The sequence below is a fragment of the Lutra lutra genome, chromosome 14, assembly GCF_902655055.1.
Source record: "Lutra lutra chromosome 14, mLutLut1.2, whole genome shotgun sequence".
In the NCBI taxonomy this organism is placed as follows: Eukaryota; Metazoa; Chordata; class Mammalia; order Carnivora; family Mustelidae; genus Lutra; species Lutra lutra.
Window position 1 is genome coordinate 31,795,298 of NC_062291.1, and position 18,113 is coordinate 31,813,410.

At 52.8% G+C, this 18,113-nt stretch overlaps 1 protein-coding gene across 2 annotated transcripts in view; it reads left to right on the forward strand.

The window, feature by feature from the left end:
* HK1 (hexokinase 1) overlaps positions 1 to 18,113 on the forward strand; it is a 79,459-nt gene that overhangs the window by 49,009 nt on the left and 12,337 nt on the right. For both annotated transcript variants that reach the window (XM_047701403.1, XM_047701402.1), the window contains 7 exons: positions 2,500 to 2,619; positions 5,629 to 5,724; positions 6,309 to 6,408; positions 6,512 to 6,695; positions 12,025 to 12,180; positions 14,656 to 14,889; positions 16,970 to 17,274. In XM_047701403.1, the coding sequence (XP_047557359.1) occupies positions 2,500 to 2,619; positions 5,629 to 5,724; positions 6,309 to 6,408; positions 6,512 to 6,695; positions 12,025 to 12,180; positions 14,656 to 14,889; positions 16,970 to 17,274 (1,195 nt within the window). The remainder of the gene's footprint in view (positions 1 to 2,499; positions 2,620 to 5,628; positions 5,725 to 6,308; positions 6,409 to 6,511; positions 6,696 to 12,024; positions 12,181 to 14,655; positions 14,890 to 16,969; positions 17,275 to 18,113) is intronic.

Consider the following 18,113-nt stretch of genomic DNA (forward strand, 5'->3'; position numbering starts at 1 on the left):
GCTGCAGAGACTCAGACTGAACAGCCCTGAATTCACAGGGTGGTGGTCTCATCTTCTGGAACATGCAGGAATTTTAAATAGATTTTTAAACCTTTTATTTGGAATGATATTAAACTTATGGAAAAGTATTAAGATAAGCACCAAGAGCCTCCCATATATACCCTCATCCACATTCCCCAACCCTTCACTATTTGCTTTATCTTTTTCTTCTCCTCGCCCCCTTACACACACACACACACACACACACACACACGTGCTACCCCCCAAAAGTTCAGTTCATCTTTCAGCTTTAATAATCTTGGAGGCATCCGTGCAGCCTTCTGAAAAATCACTTATTTAGTTTGGGAAATTTTGAATAATATTTAAATTTTTGTTTTCATCATTTTTATCCTTTTCAATGAGGAGAAACTGACTCTCTGGGGGTTTTAAAAATAATGATTACATTGTTTGGAAAGAAAAAAATCGTACTTTTTAGACACAAGAATTTTGAGCCCAGCGAGGCGGGCTAGCTTCCCTCCCTGGCCGGTCACAGGCTTAGGTTAGTGTGGTGGTGGCTTCCGGTCTCTTTGGGGAGGCTGGGAGCTCCCGGGCTGTGGGCATTTCCTTCTTAACGGAGTGCTGCGGGGTAGCTGTGTTTGGCTTGGATCTGGGAGCGCTACAGCGCCTCATCCGTGGGAATCCGTTTCTGCAGCCTGCCGTCTCCCTGCTTCTTCCTGCCTGGGCCTTCCTTCTACTCTCTTCCTGCCCCGGAGGCCATCTCTTGGGAGGGTCACAGCCGGGCATGGGGCTTGTGAGAGCAGATGACCTGGAGCTCGCTGACGGACTTAGTAATGGGTTTATGTGACTTAGAAATGTAGGTCGCCAGAGACTTAGCCGGGCTCCTCCAGGGAAGGTGGTCATGTGTCTTTTTAGTCACAGTCACTGGCTGCAGCCACAGTCTGAGTAGTGGTGCATTCAGGGACAGAGGCTCTTAAATCAAAACTGGCGGGTTTTCCTTTACCCCCCACAGGAAATTCAGACTGTAGAGCTGGGTCAGAAGCCTCTGAGGAAAGTTGGGGATAGGAACAATGACTTCCGGCCCCCTCTTGAGGATATCCCCGCAAGGAAAGCTTTCCAGGAAGAGAGCCTTGTCTGGGAACATGGGCTAGGATTGCTTTCTGTGACCATGTGATTGGCCCTGCCAACACTGCCTTCTTCTGGCCTTCTGGAAGCTCCGTGGCTTTGTCAGTCCCATACATAAGGAAGATCTAGTGTTACGACAGCCATGTGAAAAAGACAGGGTTACCTAAACTGGCTTGATTGCCAAAAGAGCATATATATGCTTTGATTACATTAAGAGGTATAGAGCCTAGGAAAAGGGAGAGTCTTAGTTGAACTAAGCTCTCCTGTGTTCAGAACACATTATGCAACATTATATTCAATTCTGGATACTTTTTAGAGATGAGGGGAGGTATTAGAGAGATCCAAAAAGGTTGCCTTAGAGGTGGTGAGCCTTCCATCATTGACGGTATTCGTGCAGAGGCTAGGGAAATCATGTTGTGTGCTCTTTCTAGTGGCTCCTAAGATGTATATGCATATCCCAGGCAATGGGTCACGGAGCAGGCGAATTTAAATTGAAATCCACTGAATGCAACAAGAATGACTAGTTTACAGGCACACGACAGTGTTGATGTTTTTCCCACACGTAATGTGGAGGGAGAGAAGGCGGACACTGAAGAGTGCACCCTCCTTGCATTTATGCGTAGTAGACAGTTGGCAGAGCGAATCCAGAGCGCTAGACGTCACAGTGACCGCCTCGCGCCCGTTTGGGGTTAGGTGGTGGCAGTGACCACAGGGGGCGCGAGGGAGGAGTCTGGGCATTGGCAGAGCTGGGTTTCTCGTCTCGGGTGCTGACGACACAGGCAGGTGGGCTGGGGAGAAGCCAGTGAACGCTGTGCTTTGGCTGTGTGCACTTTTCTCTGCGTGCATATCTGACTTCAGTAAAAAGTAAAAATAGGACAGTCTGAAGATTGTGAAATCATGCCAGTGGGCTAGAGGCTCTTGAACGGCCCATAGAATTTTTGGAATTTGCACAGACCGAGGTAGATAAAGATCCAGATCCAGAGAAGGGGCCAGACACCACGCCACCCCTGGGATGATAGAGACCCACTGCCCCGCTGTTATGGAGGGCTGGGGGGATTTTCTATTACTTTAAAATTTCCTCAGCACCCAGTGGCTAGTTCTGATGGAAGGGTTGAACGGCTTCCTACACTGTGCCGTCTTGCAGGGAAGTCTCTAAGGGACTCTTTCTAGCATTCATACCCGGCCTGGCTTTCCTGGTAGGGCTGTGGGGTGCTGTGGGGTGCTGCGGGTGCTGTGCGGTGCTGCAGGGTGCCGCGGGGATGGGCAGCCGGTGTGGCCGTGCTCTTTTCTGTGTGTACAGAGGGAATTGTTTACATTTTTCCCCCAAATGTGGGCTCCCCTCTCTCCCTCCTTATAGCTCTCTTGTGCTTCCTCCAGCTTTTTGATCATGTGGCTGAGTGCCTGGGAGACTTCATGGAGAAAAAAAAAATCAAGGACAAGAAATTACCTGTGGGATTCACATTTTCCTTCCCTTGTCGGCAGTCCAGAATAGACGAGGTAAGCACACTCTGGGCTTGGCGGGCCCCGCAGAAGCCCCAGAGTGGAAAAGTCAATGAGCCCCCTTTCCCAACTCTTTCTTCCTTTTGCTCTACTGGACACATGGCATGCCTATCTTGTATTTCTCAAGAAACATTTGTAGGAATTAACGTGAGATCATGTTACTGTGTTTGTCTTTCAATTACTTAAGGGATTTCCATATTTCTGGAGACGAGGTAGGTGGGGACATTTATAAAATCCAAGCAAGTGAAAGAAAAGACAGTAGGTTTGGTGAAAGTGGTGAGAGGTGGGCAAACCCTTTGTCAGGGTTGTGCAATGTGGAGTTTACCTTGAGGCTGTCCCGGGAATGGGGAGTCTGGTCAGGACCCCATGTCTCGGGTGCCTGGGCTGCACCCGAGCAGCTCATGTCCAAAGCTTCGCACATGAGCAGCTCCATCCCCAGAGAGGCCCTTTGTTACCTCTATCTGGGTCCTCGTGCCCATGGTGTTGTGGGTCATTATTGATTCATTCACCTGCTCAGCAGGGAGGGACTCAGACGAACCCCAGGGCACCACTGTGCCTCCGATAGCACGGAGACAGAATGAGTAGATGCGACATGAGAGACAGAAAACACACATGCAGCGACCTGTGAACAAGCCTCTCATAATAGGGGCCCTGGGAGTTCACGTTACCGAAGAGCTGTCAGGTGCTAGGCTCTCTGTTCGAACGCGCACCCCACAGTGAACATGGTATCTTCAAACACGCCCATGCATGACATGCTTGTGATTCCCAGTTTACAGATGAGGACACTGAGGCTGGCAGGAGTCAGGAACCTGCCCAGGATCACCCATCCGGGAAGTAGCAGAGCCCAGACTCACTCTGGGCGGTTTGGCTCCCGGGCCAGTGCTCCTAACCAGTCTGCTTCCCTGCAGGAGAGTAGCGTCGGTGCATATGGCCCCCTCCACGCTTTTGGGCAGCTCCCCTGTATGTCTTTATCGGTAGGGTAAGCGCCCTGTCTTGGCCACTGCTTCATGCCCTCAGAGCCCTTCTGTCTGTGCCATTTGTGTCATCACATCATGTTGGAGCAGGAGGGGGCTTGAGGGCTTAGTAGGGCAAACCAGTCAGTGCCCAGTTGGAGAACCAGACCTCCCAAGGTCACAGGGCTTATTAATGGCAGACCTAGGACCAGAATCCCAGACATTCCTGTCACCTGTTCCTTCCCCCCTCCCCCCATTGAAGACCTCTGGGACACTGCTGTCCCTGTCCCCATTAGGACTGCCGTGGCCTGTCCAGACTCTCTGGTGTCTGGCTTGCAACACCTCCAAGGTGTTCGGATCACTTTGGCCTCCATGGTGTCTTCCTGAACCTTTCTCAAGGCCTGTTCTTGGTACTAAGTTTTCCTTGGCTTCTGAGAGCGGAGACATGACAATCATATCTCCCTGGGAAAAGAGGGGCAGAGACTGCTCGACCTAGCTCCGTCTTCAGGGACACTGCCTAGGTGCCATCCCCGTACAGCCGGGCTAGACCCTGGGAGAGGACAGGGAGCAGATGGGGCCTGCCCCACAGAAGCTGCCATCTTCTGGGGAGGAAGGCATTGCAGAAGGGGGAGAGAATATCCTCAGAGGCAGGAGAGCCCCCCAGGGCAGGGCAGATGTGTCTGCTAGAGGGGCTTTGTGAGCAGAGGGGTGAGAGGGCCCCCCCTCCCAGGTCTTGACCCCCATCCGAGGAAAGCTTCCTAGGCTGGGCTGCACTGCCTGCTGGGAAGCCGGTGAGACTAATTATCCATAGGCGGGGCGGATGCTATGCACACTCTTCAGGGCTGCCTGGAACCTTCTGGATTCTCCAGATCTAAACCAGCTGCCTTATTCCCCAGATGAGCAAAGTGACCCTCAGAGGAATCCGGGGAGCTGCTCATAAGGATGTGCGCAGAGTTGTGAGAATGGGACTGGTCTCCTGACCTCCAGCTCCATATTCTTTCCACAACATACTCTCTGAGGCTTTTGGGGGTTGGGGTTGAGGGGAAGAAGACAGGGTCTAGGGGTTTCTGGAATGCCTGGCTTAGGAGCAGGCTGCTGCTGAACAAAGAGCCACAGAGAACCACGTCTCCTAAGCACTGCCCCGTTCTGTGTGGCTTTCACTGTGAGTGGGGGCGGGCTGCGTGTGGGCAAGTACCCACCCCTGTGGCACCCTCGGAGGCCCACGGGGCCTGAACCACAGCTCTTTCCCACCCTGCCGCACGTGTGGGTAAATTTCTCCACTCAGAGAGAAAATAGTCAAGTATAACATTTAATTTTTTCACTCTTTGATTAAAAAAAAATACAAAAGCAATTATATAATGCTATTTATATAGATAATATAAAGATGTAAAGCAAAGACTAAAATTCCTACCCTTCCCGATTCTCAAGTGAGTGACCATTGGCTGTCTAGTCTTTTTGATAAGTCTCCATTAATACACAAACAGAAATGAGGCCTATTGGACCCATTAGTGGAGTTGCTGCTTACAAATGGGGGTTAAATTCCAAAATTGGGGGAAGAGGCATAAGTCATATGCGCTGGGTATTATCCTTAAATCTCTAGCACCTGGCTTTAGAAGTTCAGTAGCCAAGAATTCTCCTGACATTTTGTTTCTCTTCCCCATTTGGCTCTGCCTATCTTCCCTCCGGGCTGTGGGAGCTGGGCTTTGGCTTGCCAGCATGGAGGGGGGATCAGGTAGTAACAGGATTTCTCTTGTTCTCTTTTTACTTGAAGTCTGGCTGTGTAATTGACATCCAGGCAGATTTGCACGCTGGATTCTAGCGTGCGCCGCACGGTTTCTTTCCGTGGCATCCCCCAGAGAAATCTGTCCTGCCAGTGGGTGGACAGGAGACGGGACGGAGTCTGGCTCTGTGGTTACCCGCTGTGATCTGGAGGGAGCCGCCTGTCCTCTCTGGGCCTCTGCTTTCTCATGGCCCTCGAGCAGCCTCCCCAGGGACCTGGGGGTTCTGCAGGACTCCCAGCCCTCATCCAACCCCCACCGGCTCTCCTTCACAGGGCATCCTGATCACCTGGACAAAGAAATTTAAAGCGAGCGGAGTGGAGGGAATGGATGTGGTGAAGCTGCTTAACAAAGCCATCAAGAAGCGCGGGGTAACTCTTCTTGGGGCCACCTGTCCTGGCTGTGTGGAGGTGGGGCGGTGTGGGGAGAACAGACCAGGCCCTTCCTGGGGGCGGTTGGCCATGGCCAGAGGCATCACGCTAGGTGTCCTGAAGACACAGGCAGATGAACAGGGAGAGTCCACAGCCCGGAAGGTCAGGGTGGTTCAAAGCGGGGTTCCCAGAAGCACTGCATGGAGATCCTGAGCCCCGGGGCGGGAGCTGCCTCCTTCTGACTGGAGTGCTGGGCTGTGCGGAGGCAGCTGACACAGGCGGGGGATGCCTGCGTGGCTGGAACAAGGGCCGTCAGCACGGGACGTGGTTTGCGGAGGGCTATGGCTCTGCTTGGAAGATAGTCTTAATCCGGGTAATGAAGGTGACCGTGCAGTTTCTGATGCCGGAATCACTGCACTCTCATCCGGTTGGTCTGGGGGCCAGCAGTCACGAGCAGCAGCACACCCCACTGCAGGAGCAGTGCTGGCTCCGAACACGGGGGCTCACTGGCCGTGCCCTCTTGGAGGTCAGTGATCTCTGCTCCCATGTGAGTGGACAGTGACAGCCCCTTTCTGTGTCCCCAGGACTACGACGCCAACATTGTGGCCGTGGTGAATGACACGGTGGGGACCATGATGACCTGTGGCTACGATGACCAGCAGTGTGAAGTCGGCCTCATCATCGGTAATGTCACCCCTTTCTTCATGCCCGCCCTCAGCCAGCGTTTCCCGAAGGCACAGGCAGCCCACTCTCGCAGCTCCTGATCTGGTCCCTCTTTCTCTCCAAGGCACTGGCACCAATGCCTGCTACATGGAGGAACTGAGGCACATCGACCTGGTAGAAGGCGACGAGGGGAGGATGTGTATCAACACGGAGTGGGGGGCCTTCGGGGACGACGGGTCTCTGGAGGACATCCGTACCGAGTTCGACCGGGAGATCGACCGTGGCTCTCTCAACCCCGGGAAGCAGCTGTGAGTCCCACCTTTTCTGTCTAGTTGCGTGCGTGACCTTGGGGATACTTAGGCAGAGTTAGGGGTTGAGATGAGGGGGCGGAAAGGCAGGTGATCACAAAGCCGAAGCCGATCAAATCTGCACAATCCTTCATTCCTTTGGCTAGATACGCGGTTGTAGCGTCTGCAGCTTTAAAAAGCATGTTTTGAATGATTTTCTCTTTGTTGAATTACGCTGTAATTGTGTCCTGATAAAAAGTTCTGAAGATGAAGAGCACAGAAGCGTTAGTATAGAACTAGGGTTTCAAACCCCTCGTGCACCCTGTAAGTCACTCGCACTGCTTCTGGGGGAAGCGAGGCCCCGCGGCAGGCAGGGCAGCCGCCGAGCAGGGGAGTGAGCATCCTGAGCGCCTTGCGCTGGGTTCCGAGGGTACCGAGGACCCCCTTCCTGTCCCGCACTTAGAGCTAGTGGGGGAGGAGTGTCCCACATTTGAACATCTGTCCTGCAGAGGAGTGGGGGCAAACCTTTGGAGTCATACAGACCTTAGGGAGCCCAGAGCATGGAGAAACTTCCCCCATGTTACGTATGGGCAGATGGGTCAGTGTTGGTAACCGAGCATCAGACTTACTGTGCCGGTTCTTTTTAGCCTCGGAGAGCTCTCAGCTGCAGAGGTGTGAGTGATGTCATTCAGGGCGGCATAGGCATTTCTTGATTTGAGCTATTTGGTTCCTGCAGTGCGTGCTCCTGTTTCTCTGTGATGCCAGCGGGCTGCTGGCTCTCTCTGCTGGCCCGGCCAGCTGCCTTGCCCTGGGGTCAGGTGCTGTCAGCGTTTTGACTCTCTTGGCTACGAGTCCTTATCTTGTGCCAGAGAGACATGGGAGTGCATTTGTCATTTTGAAGCCCATCCCCCCAAAATCTCCTCACCCCGGGCTGGATGATGGGGCTTTTCACCCGAGCTAATGGCATCATGTAAATGGCCAGCCCCCCTCCACCGGGAATGGCTGTGGCAAGTAACCTGGGTTTGTTAGAGAATGCCAAGTTCTTAGACCCAGTGTTGAACATCTACTTTGTATCCAGAGACTGGGGTACCAGCTTGGGATAAAGGATGCCAGTGTCAAAGCTCTGATAGCCAAAGGTGTTTTTTTCCCCCAATCTGTTCATCTACTCATCTGTTCATGGGAGAGCTGCGGCTCTACTCGATGGCCCTGCTGTCTCAGGGACCTCTGGGGGATATTCTGTAATATGTACATATGCAGCATGTTACATCTCTAAAACCCTCTCGCTTCCACATTTGCAAGCATATGTGACCTCAGGGGTTTTAGATAAGACATTTTGCAGCTGTAGTGACCGTCATGCCCTTAATCAGAAGGGCAGGGGACTGCTGCCTTCTCAGTGGAGCAGGACAGTTACCTGGGATAACTGACAGATATGACCCAGGCCCGTCTGTCCTGGCCCCAGTGGGGGGATCCCCTGTGGCTTGGGTGGAAACCTGGATTTCACTGCCATCCGTTTTGAATTATTTCTGAATTTTTCTAAGGGGCTGAACTATAGCCCTTGGCTGAACGGTGAACTGGGCTCACAGTTGCCTTGGAATAAGCATTTTTGGAACGATGGCTGGATGGATTCGTGGATGGATAGTCGATACGGAGGGGGGATGGGGATGAAGAGATGGATGGTGGATGGGGATGGATAGATGAAGGATGGGGGTGTGGGAAGATGGGTGGATGGTTGAATGGATGGATGGTGGGGATGGAGGATGGATGGAGGGTGGAGGGGCGTGGCTAGATGGCTAGCAGATGGGTGGGTGAATAAACAGGTGAATGGGTGTAAGAGTGAAGGGTGGGGTGAAGTCCACCTTCTCCAGTATGTTTCCCTGTGAACTGAGCCCCAGAGGTCAGGTCTTGTTAAGAGGAAGGCTAAACAGGGGACAAAGTCTTGAGTTACATCATGTATTCCTGGAAATAGGCTACTGGTCAGAGAGTTTTTTGCCAAAAAAATTTCTGCTCTTCTCCTAGGTTTCTTGTCTAAGTTTTTGGGGATTCCCTGTGTGGTCGTCTTTGTAATGCCGAGTTCTTCAGAGCCATTTTGTCCTCCTTGTCAGGGAGGGGTGTTAGCTCCATTGACTGGTGGGAAAATTAAGGCACTGGGATAGGACAAGCTGCCCCAAGAGTCCTGGTTGAGCTTTGATCCGGTTTAGGTTTAAGGTTTTCTGCCCCATTTGAAAATTTGAGTTTTTCGAGTGAGCTTCTAGAATGTCTTAAGAGTCAGCCCTTCTCATTTTCGGACAAATGTTTATCAGGAAGGGTCTGGAGGAGTGATTTTTCATCCCTGATTGCATATCAGAGTTACATAAAGGCCTTTTAAGAACATACTGCTGTCTGGGCACCCCTCACCCTACCCACCTCCCTCCCAGTTCTGACTCTCAGTGGGCCTGGGCTGGGGCTGCTGTCCTCAGGAGCGTGAGAGTTCCCCAGGTGATTACAGTTTGTAGCCAGGGTTGAAAATGTAGGCATGTGGGATTTGCACGAAGGCCAACCCCCAGATGGGCTCTGGACCTCTACACACCCGCTTACTCATTTTGTCTGAAGTTTGCACTCACCGAATACCAACTGTATACGGTTGCCGGGAAGGGCATTGGCATGGTAGCTCTGTGGGTCCTGCCTTCCTTGGTGACCTGCTGCTTTCAGGACAGCAGGGGACCGCTCAGAGTAGTCAGCAACCCCAGCCAGGCCCCAGAGTTAGGCGGTGTCTCTCTAAAAGGGGTCAGACACCCAGCTCCCTCCCTATTGTCCTTGTATTCTAGGCCTTTGAAATTCTGGTCACATACCTATCTCCTACTCTGGATATGAGTCCCATCTTCTTTCATTTTTAATTCTCTTTCTCCTCCCCTCCTATCTCCTTGGGCTTCTTGATCTTTTTCTGTGTCGTGTCTGGACTTTTGAATCCCATTGCCTGAGTGATTCCTTACCACATCCTTCAAAAGGCAAGGAGACACTTGCCCCACAAAACAGCACCAGCAGTGATCAGGATGCTTCGACCTGGAGAATTCTTCGGTCTGAATGGTGGCAAAGTCCGTCCCCAAACACCCATGCTTACCATCGCTCTACCCACTCTGCAGACCTCTGCACACTGCTAGTCCCGCTTAGCATGGCCTCAGACCTGTCCCACCTCTCTGTCCCTGGGCTGCCGGTCCTAGCACACCCTGGGTGCCAGAGGAGCTCCCGACTGGCCGACAAGTCCTTGCTTCCCTTGTCTGACCATGACCCCCATTCCGCCCCTCCCAGCCTGTCCCCAGGCCCCGTTGGGTCTCAGCCCTGCCTGTGTATGCCAGCGGGCAGGAAGGCCACAGCACTACGGTGTCTCCTGCCAGCCTGTGGTCATCAGCCTCTGACTCCCACCAGGCAGGTCGCCACTTGCTGGGTCCCGGTGGAAAAGGAGCCTGCTGTGTCCGTGTGCCTCCAGCGGGCCGAGTGAGGCCCATCAGAGGTGCCTTTTCCTCGTCCTGATGCTCTGACGGCTTCAAAGGATCTGTGTACATAAAAGACATCCTGTGGGAAAGCAAGATCATTTTGTATGCCTCCGGAGGGCACAGTGAGAAGCAATGGGTAGAAGGTGCCAGGAGGCTGATCTTAGCTCTTGCTAAGGGGAAGAAGCTTTTCTGTTGTCACATTGCCCGAAGGGGGCCAGCTGCCTAGGGAGGAAGTGAGCTGGTAACAGTGATAGCTCACATTTGATGGCATTGCCCACAAGAGAGGCAGGACAGCATGGTGCTGAGAGCCTAGCCTCTGGTGCTTAACTGGGTTCCAAGTGTGGATTTGCTACCCCTTGGCTCTGTGACTGTGGGCAAATGATGTGACCTCTCTGGGCCTCAGTTTCCTCATCTGTGAAATGGAGATAGTGACGTTGTCCACCTCATGGGGCTATACTGAGCACGGAGCAAGTTAGTAAACGTGACTTGCTTAGTAAAGCGTGAGACGCTCCTGATGACAGACATGGTAGCACGTCCCCCCCCCATGAGCCCTGCACGGTGACCTCATCAGCGGGCCCTCCCCTCTCCCCAGTATCCAGGTGAGGAAAGCAGGGAGTAGAGAGCACGGTCAGTGGAAAGCCAGGATGCAGCCCAGACAGTCTGGCTCCTGCCTGCTTTGAGATTCCTGATCGGAACTACACAGAGGCAGTTCCCACAGGTCCTTGGGGGTGCTGGTGGAGCGGCTGGGCCTCAGAGAGGCGCGCTCCTGCCAGGGATCTCCGACACAACCTTGGCTGGGGCGGTCGTGTCTGGTCCTGTCCGGAGCGGGAACAACGCGGACCGTGTTTCTCTGTGCCCGTGTTGGGGCAAAGGGGGGCCAGGTGCTCAGGTCCCAGCAGCACCCAGGCTGGCTCCGGGGGGAGCAGCATGTTCTGCTGTGTCACAGGCAGCTCTAGAGGTGCCAGCTGGGCTCCCTCGGGGGAGAGGCAGGCTCCTGGATGTCGGCCTGCCGCTGTGGTTTGTCCCGCTCAGGGCTCCCTCCTGGCCCCTGCTTCACCAGCACACGGGGCCCAAATCTGGCTCGGAGGTGGCACGGAGCCCTGGTCCATGGTCGCCGCTCTCCTATAGCCTTGGGCTCAAAACGGCTGCTGCGCTTCCAGACCTGCCACCTCCCAGGGAGGCAAGAGAGAGAGAGGTTATACTCTGGGATTGGCCTGTGGCTACCCGTGAGCTGTTCAAAGCCTTGCCTGGGATTTAGGGTAATGTCAGTAAGGGAGGAGTAGGCTCCCCAAAGCAAATATATGGTCATTTTGGCTAGAGAAGGAGAACGTGGATGCTGGAGGGGTGGCCAGTGACAGGGATCCTGTGGGGTGTGGCTGTGTTTCAGTCCCATCAGCTTCCCCCGCACTCCAAGAAGGCATTTACCCTTTCTGAGCTGGGAAATGGAGAGAATACTTCCAGCCACCTTCTGTCACAGGGCTCGGGGACCTCCCTGCTGGAGTGATGGGCAGGAAGGCCCTTTAAAAAGCATAGTTCAGTGTTTTGTAAGAAATGATCGTATTCTGCATTTCTGGGGCGGCCTCCTCGTCATCCCCAGCCTCACCTCCGGGCAGCCTTCCCTGCCTGTCCCAGTGCCCTGCCCTGGCGATGGGTGTGGGGTCTGGAGGAAAACGCCCCCTTCTCCACTGCTGTGTCGTGGTCATTTAGTGACGCAGACGTGTGGTTTTGCCTGCCAGTGAGCCCGTGAGCTTGGGAGGATGAGGCAGTGCCTCCTCCTTCTCCCTTCTGCCTCCTGCCTGTCTGTCCTGCATCTCATGAGCCGCCCTGGGGGGATGCTTGTAGGGAGGCCCTGACAGGTGCCACGTGCTTTTCTCCTGCAGGTTTGAGAAGATGGTCAGTGGCATGTACCTGGGGGAGCTGGTGCGACTGATCCTGGTCAAGATGGCCAAGGAGAGCCTCTTATTTGAAGGGCGGATCACCCCGGAGCTGCTCACCAGGGGGAAGTTCAGGACCAGTGATGTGTCAGCCATTGAGAAGTAGGTGCTGCCCCTCGGGCTTTTCTCTTTCCCTTCACTCTACCCCGCACCCCTGCCCACCCACACACGTGAGGGCTGGTGATTAGAGGCCAGGAAGCTGAGATTCCAGTGGGGAACAAGGAGTTCACTGAGCCTGGGCCCTGGGCTTGGAAGCTGCCTGGGACATGTGAGGTCCTTCTCCATACTCTGTTCCAGGGAACCCTAGTGATCTCAAGATAATTGTGTGTTTCCTGAAGAAAGGGTTCTGTGGCTAATAGGATTGGGAAATACTGCATATTTATTCTCCATTGAGAGATCTGTAGTATTCGTTACCATATTAAAGAAAACAGTTCATTTTGGTTGACTTATAATTTCCCAAAGTCCTTTTTTTTTTTTTTTTTTTTTTGAGAGAGAGAGAGAAAGGGGAAACACACAAGAGCACGTATGTGAACGGGGGTGTGGGGACGAGAGAGAGAATCCTAAACAGCCAAGCAGGGTCCATGCACAGTGTGAAGCCTGACTTGAGGCTTGATCCCACCACCCTGAGATCATGATCTGAGCAGAAATCAAGAGTTGGACGATTAACCGACGGAACCACCCAGGTGCCCCAATTTCCCAAACTTCTCTGGTGCCTGAAACACCCTCCCCACTGCCCGCCTCCCATTCTCTCACCTCTTAACAGCCCGATGTGTTCCCTGGCACGAGTTTGATAAATGTGGTTAGTAGCCGAGACGGGGCCGATAGACAGGGAGGACCGAGTCCAGCCAGCCACCTGACTGCGTTCTTTCTGCCGTACCATGAGAAACCCAGGCATCTCTGCCCCAGCTGGGACCTGTGGGCCTGAACCCAGAGAGGGAAGAGGGTGAACTTGATCCCAGGGCAGACTGATGTGGTTGGGCGCCTCCAGGTCTGAAGGACTTGTGTCTTGGGGCTGGCCTCCGTGGGCCACCAGGCTCGGTTCCTGGTTTGGAGACAGGTAGCCGTGCGAGGCCACCTCCTGAAAGATAGGGCTGGCCGGGTGCTAGAGACGTCCGTTCATCTCCGCCTGAGGCTGTCGTTCCCACTGCCCTGCTGAGTGCCAGAGACATCAAGCCGGTGGCTTCCTGGCTCCGGCTCCTGGGGGCATATGCAGGTCAGTGGGCTGCAGTCAGAGGAGGCAGCTGTGGAAGTTGGAAGAGGTTTATGTGGACTCACTCCTCTCTCACATTCCCGGGCATTTACCCTCGGATCACTCTCCCCAGGAGCTCTTGGGGCAGAGCGACTGTCGGCAGGACACCAGATTCCGAGCTTCCAGCCCTCTCTCTGCTTGAGCCCCCCAGCTAGCTACTGGGAAGGGAGGCGGCAGGAGGCCCATGGCGGGTCTTCAGAGCCACTGACAGAGTCAGGAAATGCCTGCCTTCCCTTTGGCCTCTTCTGGTGTTGGCTCTTTGGTTACCAAGAAACGAAAGCCCACTTGAACGAGTGCAAGAAGACAGGCAGACTGTCATAAACATGTCTGAACAGAACCTGCGTGTCCCACCAAGGCAGATGTTCAAAGCATTTTCTTTACAATCTGCAGGAAGATGGTGTCACCTGTGTTTGTTTAGCGTTGCTCTGAAGTCTTAGCCAGTGGAAAGGAAGAAAGGAAAAAAGGAAGGAAGGAAAGAAATTAAAGGCATAAGGATTTTTTAAAAAGGAAGTAAAATTATCATTATTTGCAGATGTTAATTGTCTGTGTGGGACACCAGAAATACCTCGACAAGTGAATAGAATAACAAGAGGTTAGGGAGTTGACCGGAGAGAAGGTACAAAAGTCAAACTGTATTGTTTGGCAATATTGGCAATAGTTAAAATATGCATGTGTTTAAATAAGGCTTTTATTTTAGAATATTTGTAGACTTACAGGAAAATTGCAAAGATGGTACACAGTGTTCCGGGTATTGCTGACTCCGTTTTCCCTAAACATCTGACGTTACTGTGGTACATGAAGGTGAAAAAAAAGGGAGCATACATACATGTATATATGTTGGTATATGCCATCTATACCATACGGTCTATAATAGTAACAAAATCCTAAAGTACCTCAGAAGGAATCTAAGAAAAGACGCACAGAACAGGTATGCAGAAAATTCAAATTTGACTGGAAAACCTCAAGGAAAGGGGTGTCTGCATCTCAGGGCGACTCCCAGACAGACCTCAAGAGCAGATTTGCCTGCATCTCCTGAGCACCGAGCTCTCAGGCGAAGGTGGCCACATCTTACCTCCACTTTTCTCCATGGCCCTGGCATGTCATGTCCCAGCCCAGCACAGTTTTTTCTCTTATTACCTGGTATTTCTTATGGAGGAGACTCCTTCATGTGTTCTTCTCAGGCATTTGACGGTCTTAATCCCATACCCCACCCCCCCCCAACACACACATGGCAAATGGATTTCCCCTTCCCAGGATTCTGGACCCTTAGTGCTTTGTGCTCCCCAGTGGGATCCTTAACTCACGGTTATTGGCCTCTAACCTCACAGGAATAAGGAAGGCCTCCACAATGCCAAAGAAATCCTGACCCGCCTGGGAGTGGAGCCATCCGACGATGACTGTATTTCAGTCCAGCATGTGTGTACCATTGTCTCGTTTCGCTCCGCCAACCTGGTGGCTGCAACGCTGGGCGCCATCTTGAACCGCCTCCGAGATAACAAGGGCACACCCAGGCTGCGGACCACCGTTGGTGTCGACGGGTCTCTTTACAAGACGCACCCACAGTGAGTCTGCCCTTTGCTACCATTGGCACTCAGTGCCCATCTGGGCCGAAGACTTCCTCCCAGGGTCAGACTTTTGCACCCAGTGAAGGTTTTTGGCACACAAGACAATTGTAGTTCTGGGCAGAAAGATCAGAATTGCCCACTTGAGAAGTACCCGACCCTCAGTCAGTTCTCCTGGTGTTGCGTCTGTACTGTCCTTTCCCCCTCACTTCTTCCGTCTTGTTAGAGACATCTGTGGCTCCCGGGAACACTGGGTGGAATGTGTCTGTATCTTAAATTCTCTTGCTTATCCATTTTGTGTCAGAGACCTTCATCCTCACTATAGCTTGCTTGGGTCATGTTGCAGTGCCCACATTCTTGTTTTGGAAACTCCTGTGGAAGGCCCCCCAGCTCTCAGACATACCTTTTGAAAACAGGCAGCTTGTAGACCTTTGCATGTGAGAGAGAGCTGGTCCCTGTTGGTGATGAGGGGCTGCCTTCTTGTGTACCGAACCCCTTAGCTGCAGAAGCCTTCCGTGGTACAGAGCACATGGCTTGTCTAGTTTTCGAAAGCTAAAGATGAAATTCCGAGTCTTGGTGTGCCATTAACAGTAGCTGCCCATGATGTGATCGTTTTGCACAAGACCTCAGATGTTCCGGCACTCTGTGTACGAAGTGTGTGTGACGTGGTCTTGTGGGACCTTCACAGCCAGTTCCAAACACAGTTAAGCCAATGTGGACTTAAATGGAAACCGTTCTGGTACTGAGCAGCTAGGGCGTGAGCTCGTTACTTGTCCTTATCTGTTAGGTTCATAATTTTATCTCTCTGTATTTTTAAAGTATTTGTAATTTTTAAAAAAGATTTTATTTATTTATTCAAGAGAAGGAATGAGCACAAGAAGGGGGCAGAGGCAGAAGGAGAGGGAGAAGCAGGCTCCCCGAAGAGCAAGGAGCTTGATGCAGGGCTCGATCCCAGGATCCTGGGATCATAACCTGAGCCCAAGGCAGACGCTTAAGGACTGAACCACCCAGGAGCCCCAGTAACTGTAAAATTTTTTATAACGAAACCAGCTATCTTTCTGAGGGATAGGTGGTTTCTTGGCAAATGTTTGGATAAGAAAGGGATTTGCAACATCACATTAAACATTTTTTTTTAATTGTGGTGAAATACACACCTATGGAATTTACTATCGTACCCAGTTTTGAGTATACAGTTCAGTAGTGTCAAGCACGTGCACACTGTTTTGCAACCCACCAGTGCCCTCCCGAGCTCTTCATCTCCAATGTCACAAGTACAACCAGTGACTTTGATCAGATGTGTTCTCTTTCAGAAACCACAGGTGTTGGTATAGAAACTTGAGACAGTTCAAAAAATGACAGAGAATAGAAGGGATTTTTTTCATCCTACCCCTGTTATTGGTCACTATTAATATTTTGGGGTTCTGGTTTCCCTGTTTCCTTTGGCAGGCAGCCTTCCACACTTAAAACACACCATAAACTTTGGGGAGGTTCTCTCTCTCACTGAGTCCTAAAGTTCTCTTCTGGCTAGTAAAAAATGTCTTGACTCTTGGGGGCGGAAGGAGAGGGCAAGTGAAAATAGAAAACAGGAGTGGTTATTCACAGAGCCAGTAACCAATCGAATAAGCAACTGATGAACTCACTTAGTTCCCATCACGCATCTCTCCGCCAGATCCTGTCAGTCCTCATGGACTCCAAGGTTAAGTCTCAGGCCCAAGGTCACCTAATGCTGGTGGCAGAGCTTGTCCTTGTCTTCTGATCTGTCTGACTTCCAAACACTGGGCTCTGGACCTCTGTGTTGTCAGCTCCATGTCATGATGGAGGACAGAAACCTTTGTGGACCCTGAGTTTTCTGTATTTGATACTCATGTCTTAATGTGTGTGACTGTGGGCCCCTCCATTTTTCCTTTTTACTTTTCTGCATTTGCCAGCTTTTCTCCAATGCACATGTATGACTTGGGTGCTGAGAAAACCAAGTCTAGAACATGGAATTCAGATGTGGGAGAAGAAAGGGCAACCACGGCTCCCTGACAGATTGCTCAGTCTAACTGTTGTGGCCTGCTCCCTCCCCTCCGGCCCCCAGGTATTCCCGGCGGTTCCACAAGACTCTGCGGCGCTTGGTGCCTGACTCCGATGTGCGCTTCCTCCTCTCGGAGAGCGGCAGTGGCAAGGGAGCCGCCATGGTCACCGCAGTGGCCTACCGACTGGCCGAGCAACACCGGCAGATCGAGGAGACCCTGGCCCACTTCCGCCTCACCAAGGACATGCTGCTGGAGGTGAAGAAGAGAATGCGGGCGGAGATGGATATGGGCCTGAGGAAGCAGACGCACGACAAGGCGGTGGTCAAGATGCTGCCCTCCTTTGTCCGGAGCACTCCAGATGGGACCGGTGAGGGCCTCTGCACCCCTTGCACCCCTCCTGCTTCTCCCATCAGGGGCCAAGCAGGGCTGCAGAGAAGTCGCAGATGCATATATATATTTTTGGCAGGAACTAGAAACCCTTTGCTTTCCGTTTTTCCCACTGGCTGGCCCCGTGTATGAGTCAGAGCACTCGACCTGCCCTGGATCCGGCCTCCCAGGCAAGCACCAACTCTCAAACCAGTCCCGCTCAGAATCAGATGGTGTTCTTCCAGTAGTGAGCCTGGGCCGGTCCCGCAGCGCTGGGATGGCCGTGGGTCCTCTCCCAAACACATTCACTGGCGGAAGGATAGATGCCCAGTGCACACTTCCTAGCTCCTGACACGGTGTGTGGGCGGCAGACAGGGGCCCGGGGCTCCAGGCAGGTGGGAGAACAGAATCCAGCCCTTACTGCTGACCTTGCTGAGCGCTCTGGGGACTTGAGGGGCTTCTCAGGTGGACCTGGAAATCAGATGTGTGGTGGGAATTAGGTTCCCATGGGTAAGTGACTTACGACTGTGTTACACCCTTGCATTCAAGACCACCCTCAAGCCTAGTGGCCTCAAACAGCAACCACATCTTACTGCTCCTCTGCGCCAGGCCCAGAGGGTCTCTGCTGGATGCATTTGTGAGTCTGCAATCGCTGGGTCAGCCTTGCTGGCTGGGAGGCCTTGCTCACGCATCCAGCCGTCAGCACTCAGCAAGGGTGCAGTCTTGGCCTTGGCTGTGAGTCCCATTCTCCAGGGGCTGCTGGGCACGTCCACGTGGCAGCATCAGGGCCCATGAAGGAGAGGAGGGACTTCTAAGGCTCTCGGAGGCCTGAGCTGGGAC